General features: G+C 42.4%; 1 protein-coding gene across 1 annotated transcript in view; it reads right to left on the reverse strand.

Annotated features, from left to right (window-relative positions):
* The window catches only part of Ahcyl1 (adenosylhomocysteinase like 1), a 35,912-nt gene extending 14,520 nt beyond the window's left edge, over positions 1 to 21,392 (reverse strand). Inside the window, exon 1 of the mRNA XM_028879419.2 lies at positions 20,987 to 21,392. Within this exon, the coding sequence (XP_028735252.1) occupies positions 20,987 to 21,106 (120 nt within the window). The 5' untranslated portion in view covers positions 21,107 to 21,392. The remainder of the gene's footprint in view (positions 1 to 20,986) is intronic.
* Positions 21,393 to 25,708: the final 4,316 nt, after the last annotated feature.

Consider the following 25,708-nt stretch of genomic DNA (forward strand, 5'->3'; position numbering starts at 1 on the left):
AGGTTTGATGGCAGGCATCTTTACCCTCTGAGCCATCCTGTTAGTCTAACGTATTTCATTTTCCAAGGCCATGCCCTAATTTCCCAGAAGTCAATACTACCATGTAGTTCCTACGATAGCAGTAAAGGAGGTGGGGAAGAGGCTGCTTTCTGACCCCCTTTAAAAGACCAGCTACTGTCGCTTCCCAATCATTTCAGTAAGACTTGGGTTGGAAGAGGAGGAGAGTAATTCTGAAAAGCCAATTTATTTTAGTAACTATACAAGTTTACCAAATTTTCTTCATTTCACCAAGTTCTTCCCTTCCCTCTTATATAACCTGTTTAACACACTAAACTCTACCCTTCCGCCCAATCCTATCAGAAAACAGACACAATCCTGTATCTGTTTTTTGCTCCAAAACTTGTAGCATACTCTTTGGTAGCATATTCTTCTTTCGAATTTGGCAGTGGCCTTGCTTTTGGATATAAAGCCTAGCAATGGCAAAACACATTACAGTGGTAACATCTCAGCCCAGCTATGTATCTGTATTCCACACAACCATGTAATATTGCCAGAGTTCTCTAGACCTAGTAAAAATTTAAAATATCAGAGTGTACTAATGAAAGAGAAGTTTAAACTGGGCAGTGGTGGTGGCGCACGCCTTTAATCCCAGCACTTGGGAGGCAGAGCCAGGCGGATCTTTGTGAGTTCGAGGCCAGCCTGGGCTACAGAGTGAGTTCCCGGACAGCCAGGACTGTTTCACAGAGAGACCCTATCTCAAAAAACAAAACAAAACAAAAACAAAAACAAAAACAAAAAAACCCAAAACCAAAGAGAGAGAGAAGTTTAAAAACAAATACTAAATCCTCTATTAATTAAATTCTAACTAATCAGGATCAATTTAAAGGAAGAAAAGAATGGCAAGTTTTAAAGGTCTCTGTAAGTAGAATAAATCAGAATTAGAAGATTTCAGGATACTTTTTTTTTTTTTTTTTAAGACAGGGTCTTTTAAAAGACCTAGGCTATCTCAGAAATCACAATTCTGCATCAGCCATTAGCCTGGTTAGGGTTATATGTATGTGTCAGCATATCAACACTGTAGAACACATGGACCACTGGCTTTAATAAATTGAAAATAGTTTGCAATCAGTATTATTTATAAACAAACAATGTGTGAAAATATGGAATTATATGGCTTAAACCAGTGGTTCTCAACCTCCCTAATGCTACAACCTGCTTCTGCCTCCAGAATGCTGGGATAAAAGGCATGAGCCACCACTGCCTGGGCAGGAAATGTATACTACTATAGGTGAGAATCTTTCCTACACAATATAAACAGTCTGATCATCACATTACCACTTTTAAGCTAGAAAGACTAAACCAAGAACTAGAGCAATGACTTGATAGTTCAAAGCACTGGCTGCTCTTCCAGAGGACCTGGTTCGATCCCCAGCACCCGCATGGCAGCTCACAACTCCACCTAAGGAGATCTGACTCCCCTTTCTGGCCTCTGAAGGCACTGAACTCACCTCATGTTCATACATGCAGACAGGCAAAACACTCATATACACAAAATAATAAATTTAAAAGAGTAACATCTACATTAGTTAAAGCTGCACAATCTTTCTCTCCTGACACATCCATTCTCAGCTGGGGTAGCTGCAGTGTAAGAACCAAACTTTGGGGCTGGAGAGATGGCTCAGAGGTTAAGAACACTGCCTGTTCTTCCAAAGGTCCTGAGTTCAATTCCCAGCAACCACATGGTGGCTCACAACCATCTATAATGAGATCTGGTGCCCTCTTCTGGCCTGCAGGCATACATGCTGGCAGAACACTGTATACAAAATAAATAAATAGATCTTAAAGAAAAAAAAAAAAAAAAAAAGAACCAAACTTTGGTCTTTGGCCTTGGCACAGGCAGTTAGTATGAACAAATGGAAAACAGAACTGGTAGGACTCTACAGTCACAAGGCAGCAAACAAAGGTTTGTGTTTTCAACTTTCATTCTTGTGTGTGTGTGTGTGTGTGTGTGTGTGTGTGTGTGTGTGTGTGTGTGTGTGTGTTTTCTAACTAGCATGATTCCCACCCAGAATGAATGCAAAGAACAGAATCAAACAGCAGGCCAGAGACAGAAGCCTGGGTGTATTTGTTTAGAACTCATCTTGGTTCAACATCTAACGGGGGAAGTGTTTTCTTCAGGCAACTCTGACACAAGGAAAGGAGAGTACACAGTCTGCTTTCTAAGCCTAAAAAGATACTAAAGGTGTAAGAGCTACACATCCAGAACAAGTCAGGGCCCCACACACGTAGAAGGCATTTAATGAACATCTGCAGAGTGAGTGAATCTTTAAAACTCCTTTCTCATGTAATATCAAATCAAGCTTCAAAGATAAATGACAATCACAAATCAAGCCGAGCCAAATATACTATGCCAGAATATGGTTGACAAGTATCTGCAGCCCAAGACATTTTTTACTTTTGTGTTAAAACCTTAAATTTTAAGTACTTTAAATATCAAATGCACAACTGCTTTTCAAGAGGAAAAACAAAAAAAACTAAACCCCCAACTCGCTGAGATGGCCACAGTCAGCATTTGCCTTCTAAATAGGATTTCCAATTACGTGTTCACATGACTTCTCCAGTCAGCAGGATGCAAGACAAGGAGAGTAGACCACAGCAGTGAATTTCAACCTCATCTGCAGTTCTTTGGCAGGAGTAAGATACAGTCAAGAGCCCATCAGGGCTCGCTCTTAACAGCTTCCAGCGGCAGCACTGCCTGCACCAGCCTCCTGTGGCTGGCAGGGCAGCCTGTTGGGAAGCGCTCCCTTCTCTAGGCTGGTAGAGTCCCTCTCCTGTTCATCTTTTTTCAAAGGTTCTGGGCATGTTTCCAGATACCACCTACATGGTGGTGAGATGGAGGAGGGAACTTCGGTAACATTTGCAGATTTTTAGATAAAGAATATAGAGAAGCAGTGTAGCAAGCTAGAAATATTTCTTCAGCAACCTAAGAACTGAATTAATAGGCATAATCTTGCCTGGTATTAATAAATACCAGCTTAGCAAGCCTACAGCTTAGCAAGATCTTTCCCATCTGAAGATATTAGACTGTGGCAAGCAGCTCACTACTCTGTGCAGTGCTCCTAACACCCGCCTCTCCAATACTGGAGAGGACCCACATCCAAAGTGGGCAGTGTTAGCTTAAGTCATGGCACGGTGGACAGCTGTCTATACGGTGGCCCAGCGGCACGCAGATTCACGTTAGCCCTGTCCTCTCTGCTACCCTCAACTACAAGCTGCAGAGACTTGCTTCCAGCAGCTGCTCCAGAGGGCGGTGGCTCTGCCAGGTCCATCCAGGAGTCTTAACTCTACAGATTCTTTCCAGCTAGCAGCTCTTTCCCCCTTGGTGGAAAGAAGCCTTCCATGCTGCTCACCTTTATACTGTAAATAAGGATACTACTGCCAAAAGCAATTTCTGAATGTCATAATTTTTAGCGAAACCAGATCTAATAGCAGCTTTCTGTTTGGGCTAAACTCAAGATATTTAAATGGAAAAACTACGGTAATTTTGATATGGGAAAATCCAAAGACAACTGCAAAAGTGTGGTTTGTATTACTTCTTATCAACATGATTTCACTGTTGTGTCTCCAAGTCTAAAACTTGAAGAACTACTAATTTGAACATAAGGTAGTAAGTATAGGGAGGGGTAGAAGGAAAAATAGACAAAGTGCCCAAAGTACTATACAGTTCCACTCTTTTTTTTATTAAATATTTATTTATTTATTATGCATACAGTGTTCTGCCTGCATCCCTGCAGGCCAGAAGAGAGCACCAGATTTCATTACAGATGGTTGTAAACCATCATGTGGTTGCTGGGAATTGAACTCAGGACCTCTGGAAGAACAACCAGTGCTCTTAACCTCTGAGCCATCTCTCCAGCCCCAGTTCCACTCTTATACTAACAGCACTTCTGAGAAAGGCTAGGTCAGATCGATCCAGTCTCCAAATATCACACCCAAATACAGATGTCTACTTGCTGTATCTTAAAAACCCAATTCAACATCAGGCCAGTATAGCGTGCTATTTGAAAGCCCTACTTATGATGGCTGACTGACTTCTGTCTAATACTGAGGCTCGTTTAGGAAAAGCTTGACCTAATAATTTGAGTACGTATTCCACTTAGAGTGGGGTGTAGTGACAAAGAACGGTACAGAACTTACCAAGACAAAGGGAACACAGGCAACCCCCAAAGTTATGAACCTCAAGAGAAAAATAATTGTAATTGTTGGTTTAATTGATCTTAGTATTTTTTATCATCAGAAGTTGAGTTTACTTCTGAAAATGTATGGCCTACACACTCGAGCAAATAGCTCACCTACCTTCCCATACCTTACTCAAATTTTCCTTCTCTCTGTTGAATTAAAAGAAATTAAGCTACCAGAACCCTACTATGACCCTATGGTTTAAGTGACAATGACCAGGACAATATACATAGTGTAATGTATTCTTTTAGTCAACATACTCGCTTGTCACGAAGTGCCTGCATCACCCTAGGAGAGAGCTATCTATGTAAGAGATAAAGCCCTCTAAAATCTGTAGATGGCTCTGACTCACCATGCAGTGCTAACAGATGACTGTGTCATGAACTTTCGCTACTCCTCTATGAACATGCTGGCTACTGTAATACACACAAAGACTGAAGTCTATCTGTTGTATCTTTAAAATCCAATTCAAGGGGTTGGGGAGTTAGCTCAGTGGTAGAGCGCTTGCCTAGCAAGCACAAGGCCCTGGGTTCAGTCCTCAGCTCTGGGGAAAAAAAAAATCCAATTCAATTTCAGGCTAGTTTGAGGTGCTACTTTAAAGCAGCTTTTCAAATAGCTTAGTAGGAATGATGATTCTCTTCTATGTCATATTGTTTAATGTGGGTCCTCCAAAAATTAGAGGTCAGGCCAGATTCCTTATTAACCTTGTTATTTCACATGCCTATCTAACAGCTTTTAATTTCCTCAGAAAGGTTCCCTCCTAAGGGCAAAGAACTAGACTCAAAGGTAAACAGCAAATACTAGGAAAACAAATCATTAAGAATGCATACCTGAGCTGGGCGGCGGTGGTGGTGCACGCCTTTAATCCCAGCACTCAGGAGGGAGAGGCAGGCGGATCTCTGTGAGTTCGAGGCCCGCCTGGTCTACAAAGTGAGTTCCAGGAAAGGTGCAAAGCTACATAGAGAAACCATCTCGAAAAACATAACAAAAGAAAACAAAACAAAACAAAACAAAAAAAAAAAAAAAAAAAAAAAAAAAAAGGAAAGAAAGAAAGAAAGAAAGAAAGAAAGAAAGAAAGAAAGAAAGAAAGAAAGAAAGAAGCATATCTGAGATGTGCATGGAAGGACCAGTCTTTCTTACTACTGAGATTATTTGAGAGGGCAGTATCATCTTCTGGTTTTCTGAGACATTTAAAAACATATTCTATCCCATTGTCTTCTCTGGCATATTGTGCACAGAATTTTGCTGTTTAGAAATTATGGATAACATATTTCTTAGGTAACAGCACTGAGCCAAAAAGACTAATCAGAAACTAGAAAATTTAACAAGGTAGTTACTAAGATGTGCATTAAAACACCTAAGTCTCCTACATCTTTTCTAAGCCCCTTTCCACATCCTCTTACTAATTCTTTAAGATTCTACTCCCAGCCTCTGCCTTCTCAGAGCAAAGACAAGAGATCATGACAGTCAGCCCAGACAGATGCAGCACCTTTTCTTAGCAGAGATCAGTCTGATCCCCACTGTAGATGCATCCAAAGAAACAACAATAAACATCAATATTGTGAAACAAGAAGCACCCAAATCTACTTCAAATAGGTAAGAGTAGTCTCCTAAAGAAGGGTCTTTTCTTTCCAACCCTGCCCTCAAACACACCTGACAGAGAGTAAGGATCTAAAAAAGATTATCTTGGGCCACAGAGCCAAACTAGATACCTCCAGCCTCTTCTTTGATTTCCTGCTGCTGAAACCAGTTTTCTGAGACTCAGCAGGTTTTTTGCTGTTCCCAGTCTTCCTTCTGTCTCAAGTTTCTTAAGTTCTCAGTCTCCCCAGATGGGGTCTGAGTTTCTAGGAGGGAGTGGGTGGGCAGGCTGACTAATCACAATACACATCTTCCTCCACGTACCCTTTTGTGTCTCAGCAGTCGCCAACAACACACACTACTAGAATCTAATTCCACAGTCAGACAAAATATCCCATTATTCCAAACGGGCCTCAAAGGGATGCTGTCAAGGCTGGCTGGTGTAAGGAAGAGGAGGTACTAGCAGGCTCATACAGCCAAGTCGCTGAAACCATCAAGACAACTGGAAAAAGTCCCAGAGCGGAAGTGGTTTCTCCACTGGCCACTACCACTTTTCTCCACTGGCCACTACCACTTTTCTCCACTGGCCACTACCTCTTTTCTCCACTGGCCACTACCACTTTTCTCCACTGGCCACTACCACTTTTCTCCACTGGCCTCTACCTCTTTTCTCCACTGGCCTCTGCTATCTCCCTAAGAGCTGCAGTCAACCAAGGACTTGCCAACCGGAGGTCAAAGTATCAAGTCGATGGCTTTTTATTTTGTGTTTTTGAAGGAGATAATAAGTAGCACAGGGCCAGGCTTCCTAATCTTCTAAAAACACAATTTACAACACACTGTAAAACACATCCAAACTAAGTTTCCACGTATACTTAGCCTGTTACTGCCTAACTGCCTTACCCTCATATCATGCTACCCTACCCTCTCCTCACTCTCAACTACTGGCACTTCTATATTTTAAGGGAAAACTAGCACAGGTGACTGAAGAATCCTGGTTCCTTAGAACATACCCATTACTTAAGTAACATGTTAAAAAGCTCTGTTTACTCACCTCTCCCAGCACCACTGCTGTATCTTTTATTTCCCCAAATTTGTTACCATTTTTAACACAGAAAAAAAGTCAAAAGAACAGTATAATAAATACTTAAATACTCTTGACCTAGAATGAATCTTTAAATTTTTCATGTGGCATATACATATATATGTATATACCACATACATATATATACACACATATGTATATACACATACATACATACACACACACACACATTCACATGCATACTTTCACATACTAAAGTAAAAACAAAAAAAGGTTACAAACATGAAAATTCCAGTAAGTTCTTTGGAATTCATTCAAGAATAAAGAATAAAGACACTCTCCTACCAAATCTCAATGCCATTATAAAACTTAAGAATAATAAGCCAGATGTAGTGGCACCCAGCCTTAATTCAGGCACTTGAGTGGCTGAGACAGATGGATCTCTATGGGTTTCAGCCTGATCTACATAGTGAGTTTCAGACCAGCCAGAGCTATATAGTGAGACCTTGTCTCAACAAAACAAAAACCCAAAAGAATATTAATAGCAATTCTACAAATTTAGAAACATTTTATTTATTACTATTGTGTATGATGTGCATGGGGAGCGGTCATTCCTATGCCATAGAGCACAGTGGATACTTATGGAGCTCATTTTTTCTCCTTTCACCTCTGTGAGAGTTGGGGGTAGGTAAAGCTAGCAGGCCAAGTAGTGAACAAATACCATTGTTTCAAACAAGGTGCACAGTGAGGACTGACACCCGTGGCTGTCCAGTGACTTCCACACCTGTGCCACAGTGCACACAAACACACACAAAGGTAAAGAGATCTCCTTGCAATTCTTTTTGTCCTTACAATACATTTCATGAAGGATGTACAGTCCAAGTACTGTTTACTGGGAGCCTGCACAACCAATTGGATACATGAGTTTAGATGTGCTGTTTTAGTTGGGCTCATTTGTGTTTCTAAAGATTTGTAATGTTTCATTTCTTTCCTCTTCCATTTAATCTTACTGGTGTATAAAACAGACATAACTCAAGCTTTACATGTGTATCCAGAGTCTCGCCTCCATCCACACTATTTTCAGTGGCTTCTGTATGTTTTCATGTTGGCTTTCTTCCAGCAAATACATATTTACATTCTTATTTTCCTTCCTTTACTTTCTCAAAAGTTAAACTGCAAGGTATGTGGAGATGCTCTTTTGTTTTAAGAGGAGGAAAACTTGTCAACTGCTTACAAACAGGCCTATCTGTACCTTCAGACAAATGTCTATGGAAGACAACTGAACACGAAACAACTAGTGGGTAGATGGAAAGGATTGCCCACGTAGTTCTCTGGCACCTTCGGGTGATGTGGCAACTCAACAAGAAGATAAGTAATACCTAAAAACAAATTTTCCTTCCTTGGTCTGAAAGTACAGCTTATGTGAGGATTAAAAACAATTACATTTTAAATTTATGCATTTGTTCAGTGAATAAATGAATCATTCTGTGAGTAAGCTCAGCATTTGGGAAGGCTAGACTATGTCTAACTGGAGAAGAAAGAAATGCAAAGTCTTTGCCAAGTACAGAACTATAAGCAGCTACCAACATGTGGCAGGCAATTCGATGAGAACTGGTGTTTTAAATCCTGGGCTAACAGACAGGACCTAACATCACTTTTTTTTTTTTTTTTTTTTTTTTTTTAAAGTTGCTTCCCATAAGTTCATAGGCTCAAGAGAGGAAAAAGCTATCAAAACGAGATAAATCTGACTTCCAGGATCCCAAGTTAAATAGTAACTATGTAGCAACAGCAATTATTTTTAAAGGAGTCAATGGGACCTTTCACAATCTATCCTGTAGCTGGGTTACATGTTTTTAAGTTGAAAGGATAAAGTGAAATTGTCTACAAAATCAGCTTCCTGGGATTTTAGTTTCCATTCTTCAAGTTTACATAAAAATCTTAGCACGAAACTACTACCTACGTGGCTCCCAAAATGGAGAGAGCTGAAAAGCGTTGTCAGCTGTGGCTTCTCTGGAGTTGTTTAAACAAGAGTTACCTGTCACTCCAGGATGAAGAATGTGCATTTTCCACACAGTCTCCCTTCAAAATCAGCATATGCAAGTTTGGGGTTTCCTGAGCCCTGGCTTTCTGTAGTCATTTGAAACCAGTGAAGGGCACTGTTTGACCAAGTTCTCTTGCTAACACCACACAGCAAAACAAAATCAAAACTAGATTTTGTTTAAGAAGAGCTATTTTTTCAATAAGCAACACTGCCAGGGTATCAATAATCTGAATAATTTTCATTAAAAAACAAAACTCTTGATACACAAAGAACACTAGCTAGAACATTAGATTAGAATTTTTACTTAAAAGTTGATGAGAAAGGAAGTTTAAAATCTACATGTACTAGTATGTTAAACAATAAAATCCTGAATATTGGGCTGGTGAGATGGTTCAGTGGGTAATGGTGATTGCCACCACGACTGACAGCTGAGTTCAATCCTGGGACAAACATGGAGGTCGGAACCAATTCTTGCAAGTTGTCCTTTAACCTCTACATGCACAGTCACTCACATACATACAAACAAAAACAAAAAACCCCAACCAAGCCACAAGCTCATTTCCCAGCCTTTGGAACTGGGTATGGAAAGCAGCCTCCTGCTGTCTCAGGGGCTAGTCTACTCAAGACTGTGGTTTTCAGGAGGGATTGTGGTGAATAATAAAGAACAATTGTGACCTCTGCAGAAGGTAAACAGTTCTTTCAGGACCCACATTTTGAAATAAATGAAAGGATAGGGACAAAATATATATGATGTTCTAAGTTGTTAATGCCCTGCTGCTGAGACGCCACTGTGCAGAACAGCAGGGTTTAAACTCTAGAGAGGCAAAAAGCTCTGCTCTGATTCCCGCTTCCTTTCATTTATTGTTACAGAGTGAAGGGCAATAGATGGGTAATCCAATACTGACTACTTACTAAATAATTTCATATTTATATCACAACCACCGGTCTTTGTACAGGGAGGATTCCAATTTGGTATGGTTAAAACTGACTACTGATTTGTGTGTGTATGGAAGGGGGTTTACCTGAGAAACTCACAGAGTATTTTCCAGGAGGAGGTACCATACTTCAAAATATGCATCAAATGTATATTTCAAATGTAGTTTTTAAACAAAGAACTATCCAGCAGGCAGTGGTGGTGCATGCTTTTAATCCCAGCACTCGGAAGGCAGAGGCAGAGGCAGAGACAGGCAGATCTCCGTGAGTTTGAGGCCAGCCTGGTCTACAGAGAGAGTTGCAGGACAGCCAGGACTATATAGAGAAAACTTGTCTTGGAAAATGAATAAAATAAAATAGCACTGTAGTTCCTCATGTTGTGGTGACCCCCAACCATAAAATTATTTTTGTTGCTACTTCAAAACTGTAATTTTGCTACTGTTGTGATCGTAATGTAAATATCCGTGTTTTCTGATGGTCATAGGCGACCTCTGTGAAAGGGTCATTTGACCCCCAAAGGGGTTTTGCCCCAGTTCTAGGAGCACTTCCTGGAAAGTGCTTGGCTGTACTGTCTCAACAAAACAGCTAAGCAGTGTGCTGGAAATTTTCACAAAAGGTAACTGAGGAAATGGTTATGTAAACTGGCTTGATCATAGTAATCTCTTGACAGTGTGTACAAATATCAAAGTATCACGTTATAGCCCTTGGGTACATATAATTTTGTCAATTTTATCTTTAAAAAGCTGAAAAAATTTGATGAAGAAAAATAAAACTAAATGTAAGGTTTAACTATATACCTTTCCAGGCTGAATAGAAGTGTAAAATAGATTTTTAAAAATCCTTTGGTCACGAAAAAAGAAGATTTATTTTTATGTGTGTGAATAGATGTGGGCCTTGGATCCCCTGGAGCTGGAGTCACTGGTAGTTGTGAGCTGCCTGACTTAGGCACTGGGAATGGAACTCCTGTCCTCTGGAAGAACAGGAAATGATTGCTCATGACTGCTGAGCCACCACTCCAGCTAGTAAGGAAAGACAACTGGTAGTTGATTAACCCCCTCAGCTTTAATGCATCCATCACTAAGCAAACCATGAAATAGCCTTGTGTTAACAGCAGGCTTCCTGTTTTCCCACAGAAAAGCATTTAGAACTGGTACCAGGTAGAACCACCTGATTTCTCTGGGGAGAAATGGGACTCTGTTAATGTGACCTGAGTCTATACACAAAGTTAGCTTCGAACACCCTGGTAATACCCCCTTATTCAGTAGTCTTTCAATATGGGCGTGGAAAGTTCTCAAGATCATAAAGAAAAAAAAATCCTGTAAGGACCCCTCAAGTAAAGGACATCATGGGCTGTGGTAACACTAAGGTCAGCTTTCAGAGGAGAGGAGGCAGGAAAAGCTGCAGCCTCAACTGGACATGTCTTCCTACTGTGTTCTTTCTCAGTGCCCCAAAGGAGTTCCACCCTTGCTCCTGCAGCACTTATCCTGAGGCAGGCCTGGTCATTCGCTCAGGTCAAACACCAGGGCATATTAACGATGGCTTAGCTGGTACCATGGCTCATGGCTTACTAGTCCGCCTTTTCTCCGTAGCACACGCTTCTCATCTTCCTTCTTATCTCTGCAACTCCTCAATAGTCAATTACATCTTTCTATGCTTTTCTTCTTAAGTCAGAATTTCACCAAAATGTTTCTCAAAATCTTTAAAATACTATTGTTTTCAGTCTAGGAATTCATAATATAAACTAACAAGTTTAAATTCTCATATTCTGACTTGACCATGCAGAAACTAGAGGTGAGGGTATGTACAAAGTGTTAGAATTATCTTAGCATTTCAAAAAGAATTTAGACTGAAGAAATGGTACTGGCTTAGAGAAGACTGGTGTTCTGTTTTTCCATAGCTACCTCCTAGCACTCTTTTGTAAATGGTCTTTCTGTTTTGATGAAGACTTTTTACGAGATTAAAGTCCAAAGAGCACAGCTCAGGGCTTCCTTTGACCTAACACATCCTTAATTCTAGATAAGCAATCATTCCAGGTGCTTAGCCTGGGTCCACAGACAGGCTTCAGGTTGACACATATCCTATCTTCAAATTGTTCTGTTTACTGTATTTGTTTTTCTGCCTGGAGTATGTACACAGCTCTACGAGTGCTCTAAACTCCAATGGTTAAGGGAGCCTAGAGTAGATTCCAATGACCTAAATAGTCTCATGGGAATCTAAACTCTATAGGACAGGTGACAGGGGTTACTCAAAGTTGACTCTACAGGTTCCTTGAGTTCTGCTCCAGATCTACTCCAGATATGTGAGAAAAGCAGCAGTAGGTTATTTTTTGTTTCTGTTTATTTATTTGTTTTTGAGAAGGTTTTTTTTTGTGTAGTCCTGGCTGTCCTGGATCTCGCTCTGTAGCCCAGGCTGGCCTCGAACTCACAGAGATTCACCTGCCTCTGCCTCCCGAGTGCTGGAATCAAAGGCATGCACCACACCACCACTGCCAGGCTGGAGAAGCTACTTTAATAACAACTATACTTGTCAGTACAAACAATGCATCTGATGGATCCATAAGAGGTTAGGAGAACATGACAGTCTATCTAAACAAGACAGAGACTGTTTTTGTTTTGTTTTTATTTATTTCTAAATATGGTTTAGTTCAAATTTAGTAAAAACTGGCAATTTGCTCTCTCATTCCAATCATGCCCAGCACTCAGCTAATCCCCTCTCTATGGAATCAGAAAGGAATGTGCATAATTATGAGTTCCATATTCTCCAAATAGGAAAAAAACAAGGGCTGAGATTAATTTCCACAATCATCCATTCTCTATTACAAACAGGCAGACAGAGGCCTTCTCATCACAGGTGCTTTCCACGTATCCTTTATAACCTGGAAGTATCCTTTACCCCACAACATTAAAAACCAAGGCTTCTTTGTCAACCTCAATTTACTCCTAACTGGCAAGCAAATAAGAACAGAAATCACCTCCAGAGTAATGTTTCCTCCTGGGAAATACTTGAGAAGGGGTGTAGTGAGGTCAGCCCCTCCAGGATTTGTTTTTCCTTGGACTTAGCCTACAGCTTATTACAGTGGGAACATAATGTCCTCGACCAACTTAGCCTCTTTCTGTTACAACCCTGAAGCAAACAGATTCTACAGCAGCTACAAGGCTGTTACCAAGGCCACTGTATTGATCAGTGTAATTAAGATTCACAGTTCATCAAGACCAGTACAAGAAGCCAGCTGGGTCACTCTCTTCATAACAAGCCAACACTGGGCATCTTCCTGTCTTGCTTGCTAAGAAGTCCGGTACTGATGCTGGCACTAAAAACTCAAGTACTGAATTAGAAGCTGGAACCACCTGGACACCGACAGGAAACTGAATCTGTTACCAGAGCAACCGCACATATCTGCCATCTCTACAAAGCACTTATTTCATCTTCCAAAACAAGGAATTTTGAAAGTCTCCCTCTCCCCCAAATCTTGCCAAAGTCACACACTTTATAGAAACATCACAAAATTTAATGCCAACCAGAACCAGAGCTCATGATTAAGACAGCACTGGCTCCATTCCCAGAAGACTGTAATTCTAAAGGTGTGTTTCAAAGACAAGTGCACATCAGGCCTTAAGTATCAAGTTCACCTTTGATTCAGCATAACGGACAGCCAGCACTGTAGAGGAAGAAAGCTGGGAAATTTGCTCAGCATTGCCAGCAAGGCTGTTAATACTTTCAGAGCCTAACATACATTCCAAATCCAACTGTTCAACTCTTCATTATTCTTCAAACTTGCAATTCCCTAGGCCTCCCAAAGTCCTTGTCCCTTAAATCCAGGACACCAGTTTGAACTTTGAGCAGAGGGTCCTCCAGTGCTAAAGACTTAAAGTGGTGAGAATTTCAAATTGCATCCCTCATTACATCTAAGGATATGATTCCATGCTATTAAGCCAGTAAGTGAGGAGGCCATGTACTATGTATTCTCTTTCTCCTCCCTTACCTTCCATTTCTGGCATTAGAAAGAGCTCTACTAAATGAGTGGAAATTCTCATTAAGTTCTCCCCTGCTGTCCCTAGTTACTGCCTTATCCATTCATAAGGGATGTGTAAGTTAGTGAGAAAAAAAAAAAGGTCAGGCCAGAAGAAAGGGAAAGCAAGTCAGTCACCACAGGAGTCCCACTTACTTTCAATCATTTCACAGTATTTGATTCAATAAACATTCAAACACTACACATAAGACATTATGTGTAAAACATGGTCCTTGATCTCAATAAGCTCTATCTAAAGAAATCAAATGGTAAAATTCAGATTTCATCAGCTCAGTCTTAAAAATAGTTTGAAAAGTACAGTTTCATATGAAGAGTAGTAGGGTTGAGATGGTACTCACCCAAAGTTGCTGAAATGTTGGTTTCTGTATGTAAAGGTCTCTGAGTTATACTCTGAGTCCCTTGGGAAGGCAAGGAGCCTCCCAAAGAGGAGGGTGACAATACCACCAGCCTCAGCTTTATTCCAAACCACAAGGACAAAGCACAAATTAGACACCTTTTTTAAAAAGCAGATTCTATTGAGGCCAGCCTGGGCTACCAAGTGAGTTCCAGGAAAGGCGGCACAAAACTACACAGAGAAACCCTGTCTCGAAAAAATCAAAAAAAAAAAAAAAAAGCAGATTCTAGATCTGTAAAGAAAGGAGATAACTAAGCGGAGAAGCCTGCCTAGTTAAAATAAAGCAGGGTTTTAGAATCAGGGTCTATGAAGGAGTGGACTGAGTTCCAGGCAGCCTATTAAAACCTCTAGAAGCAAACACATGTTTCTGTGTCCTCTGAACTTTCCTAAGGTCAGAAATGACGATTTCATGAAATTCTTCAAAGATTAAAACTCACAAGATTAACAACAATTATGCACAATTGCTAATGCAGCGACTACTAAAGGCAATTCCTCAGACAGGCCAAAGTGAGACAGACGGGTTTCAATTCTCTGCTGTCTACACTCTGTATGATGTTACCTCTTCTAGACTTAGAAACAGAGGTGAGGGTGTCCATTCTGAAAATACAAAATAAACTTCTCTTCTACATCTTCAAGATAACGTTAACAAGTGAGTCCAAATGAGTTTTCCCTATGGTTTGTTAAGGAAGGAGATGAGGTATGGCTGGTGGGGGGTGGGGTGGGGAAGGATATATATTACATTTGGGCTCCTAGGGCTATAAGAAAAACAGGTCACAGCCCAAAAACTTGGACTTAAGGTCAAGCCAGTTGTGGGAGTAAGGATAAAGTAATTCCCATAATGCCTATGGAAACCTGTGCCTTGAAGGTACACTGTAATGCAATAGTAAGTACTAGAAGAGTTAGAGTCAATTATTAAAACCAGAACTTTATAAATCTTGTCATTGCCCCAAATCTAGTATGAAAAGCTTCATTCAGGTCAAAGTCAATGGAAGTTACTGTGATCTCCTCCAGTCCTTCAATGCCTTTACTCTGCCATTTCACATTTAGGTCACAAACAACAGTGCACCACTGTGGGTTAGCACGAGAGCATTCTCCTTGGCACTTTAAGAACTACAGGCTTGTTGGGATGTCAATGCTTACACCACCGTAGCCTTGCAGGTACAGGACAGGAGAGAAAAGCAGGTAACAGAGCATGCTTTACTGACTACACCATCATCCTTCAGATCGTAAAGAATTAAGCCTGAGGCAGGTCCGAGACAACAGTAGAACAGCAAGCCATTCCACCCCTCCTATACATGAAGCTACCTCAGGGTACCAAAAGTGAGTACTAGCTGTCCATTTTATTTTTTTTTTTTTAATTTTTTTTTTTTTTTTTTTTTTTTTTTGGTTTTTCGAGACAGGGTTTCTCTGTGTAGCTTTGCGCCTTTCCTGGAACTCACTTGGTAGCCCAGGCTGGCCTCGAACTCACAGAGATCCGCCTGCCTCTGCCTCCCGAGTGCTGGGATTAAAGGCGTGTGCCACCACCGCCCGGCTTAGCTGTCCATTTTAAAAGAGGAAAACGGGCTTGTGCAGAAGGGAGCACATTCAACCCAGAAAGCTCCACAAATTACATACATAGTCACATTAACAGGTGTTTGAGACTTTTCATGGCAAGAAGGCAGAAGTGTACCTGGAGAGTTCCACAAACATGGTTTTGTGAACGTTCTTTTCCTAATCTCTGCTCTAGAACCCCAAATACTACCTATTACTAGTAGTCTATTACACTTTTTAACTTTGTGTCTGCTTTGGGTAGTAAATGATTGAGTCCCAACTACATACCACTAGACAGTACCAATAACTTGCATGCATCCTGAGATTAAAGTATTGAGCTTCTATCTTTAGAAAAACTGATCAGAGGTAGAAACAAATCAGTCTGAGTCTCAACAGAAGTGTGGGTGTTCCACCTAGTTCTGTAGGTGCTGTGGAGTGAAGGGCACACATTTCTGTGGAAAAACTCAAAATTACAGTTCAAAAGTCTTTCTATTTCATGTGATTCAAGGATTCTACTTTGGAAAGACCCCCAAATCATTACAATTAAAAAAAGAAAATAAAAGAAAAAGACCCCCTCCCAGACCCTTGCTAGCCAGTGCTTGCACAAAGTGTATATTTGAGAATCACAAGTTGTACCGCATTCATAGCTACCACAGATGGGTTTAACATGCCTGCCGTGATTATGGTTCAAACATCCTTTTTTAGATAACTGGACAAGAATATATAATGGGTAACATATTGGATCCAGGTGACACCCTTCTGGCAGATCCAAAGCACATTTACTTTCTATATGCTTTTGTTTTTAGAGACAGGACCTCTCTGCAGTCCATGCAGACTGGCTCTGAATTTATGATCCTCTCTTAGCCTTTTGAGTGCTAGGATTATAAGTGTACACTCAACCATATTTATAATTTTGCCAGCCAAAGATGTAAACAATGAACCTATTAGAAGTTAAATGTCTAAAGGTCAGAACAAATTCATTTAGAAATTAGAGTGTATCTAAGGAAATCAAACCAAGTAAGAGGAAGAATCATCGCCTGTGGAGAAACTGGGGGGAGGGGAAAGTCTTTTGGGCTATAGCTCTGTGGCAGGGCACTTGCTTAGCATATCTAAGGTCCTGGGTTCGAGCCCTTAAAGACTTCAAAAATAAAAATAAAAAATCTTATTTCCCTGACTCCTATTCAAAGACTGCTACTAACAAAGCAGCTGCTTTAAAGAGAATAGAGACACTTAACAACATGAAGATGAGATTTAATCCCAGCACTCTGGAGGCAGAGGTAGGCAGAGCTCTGAGTTCGAGGCCAGCCTGGTCTAGAGATAATAGCCAGAACTACAAAGGGAAACTCTATCTCAAAACACAAAACAACAAAACAAAACAAACCAACAAACCATAAAGCTGAGAAATGGCAACCCATCTAATTTCTTCTTGATGACTTTGAGGCACTGGTATAAAAATCTACAAACAGCATGAAGACTGTACCATGAGATAACTAAAGAGAAAAGGAGCACCTGGACGTTCCCTCTTACGTTTATTCCTAAGCAGTACTCACTGGGCTCTGCCTGGTGTGCTTCTTTCTCATGGCTCCTGATGCACTAGCACTACATACACTTTACCCAGATCAACAACTCTGCACAAAAGTAGTTTAATACACCACTCAGCAGAAACCTGTGTCCTTCTTCCTCAGATTGCAGAAATGCAGAGAATGATTAATATTCTGAGAGGTATTTAGAGAAACATATCCATCAAAGGAGATTTCATCAATAAATTGGAGATTTGGGTTTATTCTATGGAAAAACAACAACCTGGCAGAAAGTCAATTTCTGAAGGTCGGAAAACAGTTACTGTCTCTGCAACAATGTAGCAGATTTATTAAATTCGAATAACTGCTACCACTTCTTACAACTCAAGGACTCCTTTCTCACTTCATGCTTTCCTGGCCATACTACCTGAAAACACTGTAAGTTGTGAGTAAGTTTTACCATGTGAGTTATACCATAGCAATCAATGTGGTCCCATGAAAACTGCCTTTGTCATTCTGGGTCGGGGGAAAAATGTCTTCCATTATTTCTCATGTCTACTGAAGGACATGTTCTTAGGGATGTTAGGATGTTTATATGGAGTTGCTTGTGATAATCAATCACATTAATTATCTTTGCCTTCAAGGTTAACAATTTTTCCCATCATTTCTGAAGTTTTGTCTTCCCTATTGTATCATATTTATGACTCCCTACAGGCTACCTCAAATGCTCACTGAAAAGCAGGAAAAGGCCCAAGAAGATGCTCAGCAGGTAAAGACATCTGCTGCTAAGCCGGACAACTTGAGTTTGATCCCCGGCACCCACAAGGTAGAAGAAGAGAACAGACTCCTGTAAATTATCCTCTGACTCCCTACATGCTGCGGCACAGGTGTCCTCTCTCCATAAATTAATGTAGTAAAAAAATTTTAAAGAGGGAATAAAATATACTTTAAAAAATTACTGTTGCTATCTTAACTTCCAAATGTCTCTAGCTTCACCTATTCCAAACAGGCACTTTTTAGGCAAATGAAGAAACTGAGGCACACAAGTTATTCACTTAAGGAAATACAATTAACTGTACTTGGTTTCTTGACCACCAACTATTTCAAGTCTTAAACCAACAAGTCCTGTAATATCCATAGCACTGGGGTAGACACTCAAGGATACAAACTGGGTATCATTATAGTGGAAGAATAAGATACATATGCTTTTACTTGATGGGCATAAGCTGTATCTCAAACAAAGCAAACAATAAATAAAAGCTGGCAAGGAAAGTCCACTAGGGTCTGATCTTATTGAGAAGCACTGAAGTCCCCTATCTTCTTTGGCCCCAGGAATGTCCTCAATTCCAGAGGGGCCTCAGGAATGGGAGTGATCCAAGGGTTACTTGGTTTAGAGTCAAGCTGGAATCCTCATGGGTGAAGGATTACACCATTTGAAAGAGGCCTTTTTCTCACAAATTCAGTACCATGCCAAGCTCTCTTCCACCCTAACCTTTCCCATACTTTGTCACATTATCACACAGAAGAGGTACAAAAGTGACCTAAGTTGTTAAGTCCAGCTGAAATTCTCAGGGGGAATAAAAAAAAAAAAAAATCCAAAACCAGATTACCTAGAATTTACTACATGACCTTGACTAGTCCTTAACTGGTCCATTAACTAAATAAATGCCATTTATCATCATTAAGGGAAGGGTAATTAGTCATCGTAATGCATTTTAATACTAGTACAACGCAAATGTCATACAATAAAGTTCAAAGAACAAGATTAATAACCTGGAGACACATATCCTAGCAAATGGAAACTTACAACAGGGTCTTCCCACACTCCTGGCAGACTTGCTTATTTTAGCTAATGGGAGTCTCTGAAGTCATTAGCACTTGGCTTCACAATAATACTCATTTGTGATATTCCTCATAGGAAAAAGAAAGGAAAAGGGATCTTTACTGCTGCTGGCATTCAGCATTTCAGTTACTGGTTAGCTAGACTGGCAATTAACAATTGAGTACTAATGCAAGGTATAGAGCTAGGTTCCATAGATATAATGGTAAATACAAGTCCTTGCCCTGAGGAGTTTACAATGTATAATACAGATTTTGGCTTATCAGTATTGGCTTGCAAAAATATAGTTACACTGAAATAAAGGAAAGGAACAATAAAAATAATCTCAAGTACCTAGACAAAAGAAGATGGGCTTATGGTCAGAGAGAAGAGTCAGAGACTGGGCTGTCAGGGTTTGCCTACTCTTTCCCTGAACTCATCTGAGGTACTATGCTTAAGCATTTTGCTTGTAAGAACTCTAACTGCATATCCAAACAGTGCAGATTGTAAAAGGTCACTTCTCCAACAAAGCAGTCAGAGGAACGAGAGCATGAAAATGAGGTCAAACGGATCCCTTAGGATCCAGGGATCTTCCACCACCTTTTAAAGGCACTACTGGTAACGATCCCAATTTTGTGAGAAAACAGGGCTGAAGCTGAAAAGTGGTGACTTCTCTTTTTTTAAACCTGTCTGTTAATCAGTTTCCTGGAGGAGGGGGAAAAGCCCTCTCAGGCACTTAGAACAGCTTAACTAGTTCAGGGTGCAGGAACCTCGGGGATTAACTACCCCCGCAAACCTTGCTCTACTGAATTTATACCAGCCCTGAATCCCAACAAATACTGTAGGCAGGGCCAGCTTTGAAATGACTTTATACAAGAGGGCAATATTTGTCCTGGTTTTCACTGGCTTCGGAAAGGTCACCTCTTTGCAAAGGTTTCTTTGGTCTACTGTTAATTGAGTGCCAGATAAGTGGAAGGTCAAGGAATGTTTGACAGAAAGCACTGGGGATCTCAATCCCACCACTGAGAGAGCTAGACTCAGTCCTCCATAGATCACCTTTTCCCAGAGCAATAGAAGGATGTCTTTTGAGCTCAACCCACAGCACAATAGGCCGACCTTGTTCTGCTTCAGTAAGTGCAGTAAAGAATGAGCAATCATTTCTTACCACCCACCTCTCCAACCCACCCAAGCTTCTTTCTGGAGGGATGTCTAAATGATCTATTCGCATGACTGGGATCAACCTGCATCTCTGACAGTGTCTACTGTCACCAACCCCTAAATTTCCCTTTCTCGCATACTTCCAAGCAATTGGAAGCCTGGAAGGCGAAAATCATTTTGACTCTCAATCTCTTGTTGCCTTCAGCTGCATAAAAAAAGCCAGTTCATACAGTCCTTCCTCTTGCCTCTAAGCTATCACGCAGTTGTTGGTTAAACGGCCAACGCTCCCCAAGAGATGCCTTGAAAGGGCGCTGATTTCCCCACTCACTTAAGGGGAGATTTCCTGCACACCCTTATCCCCTGGAGAGGTCACAGGGGTCAGATGAGCCGTTCACCCCCTCCCAATCTCTTCCTCAAGGCCTTCCATCCAGAAGAAGTCAGCCGCAAATGTAAGGCCTGGCCCTGTCGGGCTTCAGAAAGATCCAAGAGGACTCCGGCCGAGGGACAAAGAAAAGCGAGGTCAGAGCGGCCTCTTCGGCCCGAGATAGGCCCATGGCCGCTCACCGGCCACCCCCTACACCGTGTCAGTGGTCCTTGAGCACCCCAAACCTTAGCCCCAAGTCCCGAACTACCCGAGCCCGGGCCCGGGGCTTGCTCGCGCCCCTTCCGCGAGGGCCCCCGCCGCCACCCAGAGCCCCGCACCTTCTTGGGAGCCTTGGTGACTGTGGCCATGAAGGAGTACTTCTCAGCGTCCTCGATCTCCTTGGCCTGTTTCAGCTCCTCCCCAACACCGGGCAGCGGCATCGCGTCAGGCATCGACATCCCCCGGCCGGCCCGGCCCGCGGCTAACCCGCCGCCCCCGCCTCTTTCCCTCTCGGGCGCCCGCCCGTCCGCGCGGCACCCTCGGCCACGCGCTCGCCCGCCTTCCCGCCAGGCCCCGCGCCGAGCTGCTTGGGCTTCCGAAGGGCTGTGACCCGCGCGCCTCGCCGGCTCCGCAGTCCCAGACTGCCGGGCAGGGACCGCGACCACAGAAGAACCAGAAGCAGCAAGCAGCAAGCAGCGCGCAGCTCCGACCTGCCCGCGCAGCCACCTCCGCCGCACGCAAGCACGCACGCAAAGTAAGGGTAGAGGGCGGAGGCGCCACGTCAAGTACTGGCAGGCCCAAGGAGGGTGGGGAAAGAGGCGGAGAGAAATGGCGCGCTCTGGTGACGTCACCGCGCTGGGCCGGGCCGCAAGAACGGTCCTTCCTTCTTTCCTGCTCCTGGGCGATGAGCTTCCCAGGGTGAGTTGTAGCAGGTACACCGCCAGGTGGTGCCATCAGCCCTATGGAGCCGTGTGTGGCGCCTATAAAGAAACCACAGGACTGAGGGGCCTTGGACTACCGAATTCCCCAGGAGACCTGGGGTAGGGAGGGGGACGGGGACGAGGCGCGGGAGAGGGGACGTATAAAGAGCGATGCTTGGGAGCATAGGCCAGAGCCCCACAGGACATATCTTATGGCGCTTCCTGGGACAGCCTACTCACAGCCCACACCCGTGGCTGGACCCTTTGGACCAGAAGCCCATTTCCAAGGGACAGTGTTTGCTTTTGACTTCATAGGGGGCAGAACAAGCTGAGAGCAGTCTGGTTTCTACACAACCCTTTATGACCTCCGCCACTATCTCCTCCCGGGGCCTTGTCTGTTTACAAGACCTTCAGGCCGCAGTGCTGATGTGAAGAGGTCATTAAGATAGGGTTGATGGGTCAGAGGGTAGAGAACTAGAGGCAGATTGAGAAAAAGCTCCTGCCAAGTGATCCTCCTGCTGCCGGCTCTCTCTAGGCCTTAGTCTCCCCCTAATGCTCACAGCGAGCATGCAGGGTGCTCATGTAGCACTCTCAAAGTTTCTGGATTCTACTGTGCACAATCCCCATGTAAGGCCCTGGATGGCAGAAGTGCATGTGGCACATTTATGTTTTCCAAGAATTTGTTCATTTGGAGAGGGAAAGCCTGTTTGTAAGCTGGTGTCAGCTGGAGTAATTTGTCCTTTGAAAGTCATTCAGATGACATTGGCTCCAGTTCCTATGTCCTGTGGAAAGTACAATGCTATCCCCAGGATTTCTGTGAATTACTGTGGGGACTTAGGTTTTCATGGTCACCTCTGGCTCTAGTTGGTTGCCTAATCTGAAATGTTATTCACTATTCCAGCCTTATGACTGTTTCTTTAGCTCTTGCCGTCACATCAGCCCATTCTCTTTCCAAATCCCACCCCTAAACCACAAAAATGAGGCTATAACATGCAGCAGAACTTTCAGTGAAGGTTTGTGGATCCCAGGGGAGAGGTTACATCACTTAGCAAACAGTCTTCAATCACATTTCTGAAATGTTCTGAAAAGTTATTTCAGCCATCTCACCAACTTGGGATTTCTCAATGGCCACAATATCCCACAAAACTCACTGGTAAACTACATATTTAGCTGCCTCCTGCAACTCCCTTTTCATCCCTTTCCTTCACCCTTCTCTCTTCGATGGACTCTGAGAAGCCAGACTCTTTTCTACTGTGCTGAGAGTAAGTCTTCCCAGTGACTTTCCCCCTAAATTCCTGTCCATGTCTACTCTTTTATATCCTGCATCTCACTGGGTTGTGGTTTATTTGTTTGTGATAGAGGTTCACTATGTAGCCCAGGCTGGCCTCAAACTCTTACCCTGTGCCATTATGCCTGGTCTTACCAGGTTTATAAGAATCAACTCTATTAAGAAAAAAGTTGTGATCTTAAAAGATATCCTCCTTCCTGCCCCTCATATTGGTTTATGTTCAGGGTTGGGGAAGGTGTGAAATAGTTACTTCTGGAACCACTGAATTCTTCCTATGAGAAGCCTGTGTCCTAACTACTCAGACTCATAGCTGTGTGGATGTTTGAAGAAGACCATTGAAGTGCCAGAAAGTACCCCTAGGTCTTCAAACATGAGGATTCTCTCATCTCTTCTGAGTGTTCAGACTTCTCTATTGGGGAATCCTATGGCCATTGGTCAGAGAAATGAAATCAGAACACTAGACTCATCCACACGGAGCCAGACAGGCCCCTTTCTCCTTATAGTTGGGGCCTGGAAACCACACCTGGCCCACTCAGGAGTTTTCATCTTTTGGGGTTTGTCCAAACTGTTATCAGAGCCCTTAGAAATCAGCTATGAAATCTCAGTCCCTTGAATAGAAAAATATGTGTCTTGAGACAAATTATTTTTAGCAAGCACTTGTGTATCTGTATTTTGGATTTGATTTTTTTTTTTAACTTTTATTGTCCAAGTGCTTTGCACTTTCTCTGTGTATTTTAGCCTCCAGGCCATGAGCTTCCTAGAGATTTGACAAGTACTTCTCTTACCCTCCTCCAGGAGACAGAGGATTATTCTCATTCCAAGGCCACAGAGCCAGTGCTGGTGCTGCAAGGCAGGACCAGACCTACAGGGAGTAGAACTTTGTTGAGTGGGCCAAGATGGAGGCCAGCATGTGATGCCACCTACCCAAGTGCCTGGCTGGAAGGGAGGCTGATGATTGGGCCTTAGGGGGCATGAGCAAGGATGCTTAGGCGAAAGGTGAGAAGGGCAGCCCTGCGATGCTGGAGAGGTAGGAGGCCTCTGTGGTTCATTCCAACCCAAGGCCTGGGCATTCCTGAAAACCAGCCACTGTAGAAGGCAGCCGTGGCTGCCTTACAAGGTGTAGGCTGGAGATCAAAGTGCTTACCCAGCCAGGGAGTGTGGCAACATAACATCCGTGAGAACCATTGCATGCAGCCTACCTCATGCCCAACCCCAAGACAGCCCCACATGGTTCAGCTGAAGAGACTGCCACTTCTGGATGCCAAGAAATGGCTTGTCTTTGCTCCCTCACCTGGCACTACCTTTATCAGCAAGCAAGTTAGCTCCTCAGAACTTCACAAGACACATAGACTAGACATATCCCTATGCCAGTGTTTGAGAAGAGGAGGGACCCAAGGATAATGCTACTTGTTATGTGGTGGTAGAAAGTTTTCAAAAGGTCTGGGGATCAGAGGGGACCCTGCTCTCTAAAGGGGTGGCTGGAGGACAAAGGTGGATCAGAAGCTCATCTTACTAAAAGTGTAATAGCATTGCAACTTTTCACATGGGCTTGTTATGACTAGTCTAATATACTTAGTCTGCCCCCAAATCCATGTTATTGTTTTATTCATAAAACATAGTCATACAGTGCATGATGATTCAGTCAATGCAGACACTATGCAACAGTGGTTCCATAGGATTATTATGGAGCCACATGCAGCACATACCTGTAGTCCAAGTAGTCAAGAGGCTGAGGCAGGAGGATCACCAAGAGTTCAAGGCTACAGTGTGAGTTTGCAGCTAGTATGGGATATATAGTGAGACCCCATCTCAACAAAAACAACAACAAAACTCTCCTGGTTAGATTTTTATCAACTTGAAACAAACTGAAGTTATCTGGGAGAGGAACTTCATTTGAGCACATGCCTGCATCAGATTACCTGTAGGCACGTCTATGGAGCATTTTCTTGATTAATGGTTGATATGGGAGGGCCTAGCCCAGTGGAGACAGTCACACAACTGAGCAGGAAGTCCTGGGTGGTATAAGAATGCTAGCTGAGCAAGTAGCAAGCCAGTAAGCAACGTTAGTCCATAGCCCCCGCTTCTGTTCCTGCCTCTAGGTTCCTGTCTTGGTTGTTTTATAATAAGCTGTGATCACAATATGTAAGATGAAATCCTTTCCTCCCCAACTTTCTTTTTGGTCATATTTTTTTTTATTACAGCAATAGAAAGCAAACCAAGACAAAAACCAGAAACAAATGAAGATCACAATGATATTGAAACATTCCTATAATTTTATGACAAAGCAGCCATTGTAGTGTTTTTAAAACAGCACTACATATTTTTCAAATGTTCATGGTGCTACAGATATAAACATACCTTTGTGATATGTTTAAGGTTTTAAGTACTTAGCACTGTACTACAACTACCTGATATATTCAGCACAGTGACATGCTATACAGCTAGATGCAATGGGTGTACTATATAGCTTATATATTGGGCTATATGACCTACAATCCACAAACATATACTGTATGGTGTTAAACAGTGTTGAAACTGCCCAATGATGCAGTTCTTAGAATGTAACACTAGGGATAAGTTCCATGACTTTAATGAATGCTGAAGATGTACGAGGAACAGTGCTAGATGTGTCTTGAAAGACTAATAAGATGAGGCACTGGCCTCTAGCTGGGTACAGGTGCTGTGGGGCTCCGGGGATGAACAAAAGGGGCTTCATGGATGGAGATGCTCCATGTGCTGCCTTGACAGTAAACAGTTGGATAAAGTTGAGAAAATCACAGCCTGAGGAAAGGCATGACAATTGAGACAGCTTGGCATGCCATGGTGTGTCACTATTTTGGTGTGTTTAGGGC

Source organism: Peromyscus leucopus, chromosome 6 (assembly GCF_004664715.2).
Source record: "Peromyscus leucopus breed LL Stock chromosome 6, UCI_PerLeu_2.1, whole genome shotgun sequence".
In the NCBI taxonomy this organism is placed as follows: Eukaryota; Metazoa; Chordata; class Mammalia; order Rodentia; family Cricetidae; genus Peromyscus; species Peromyscus leucopus.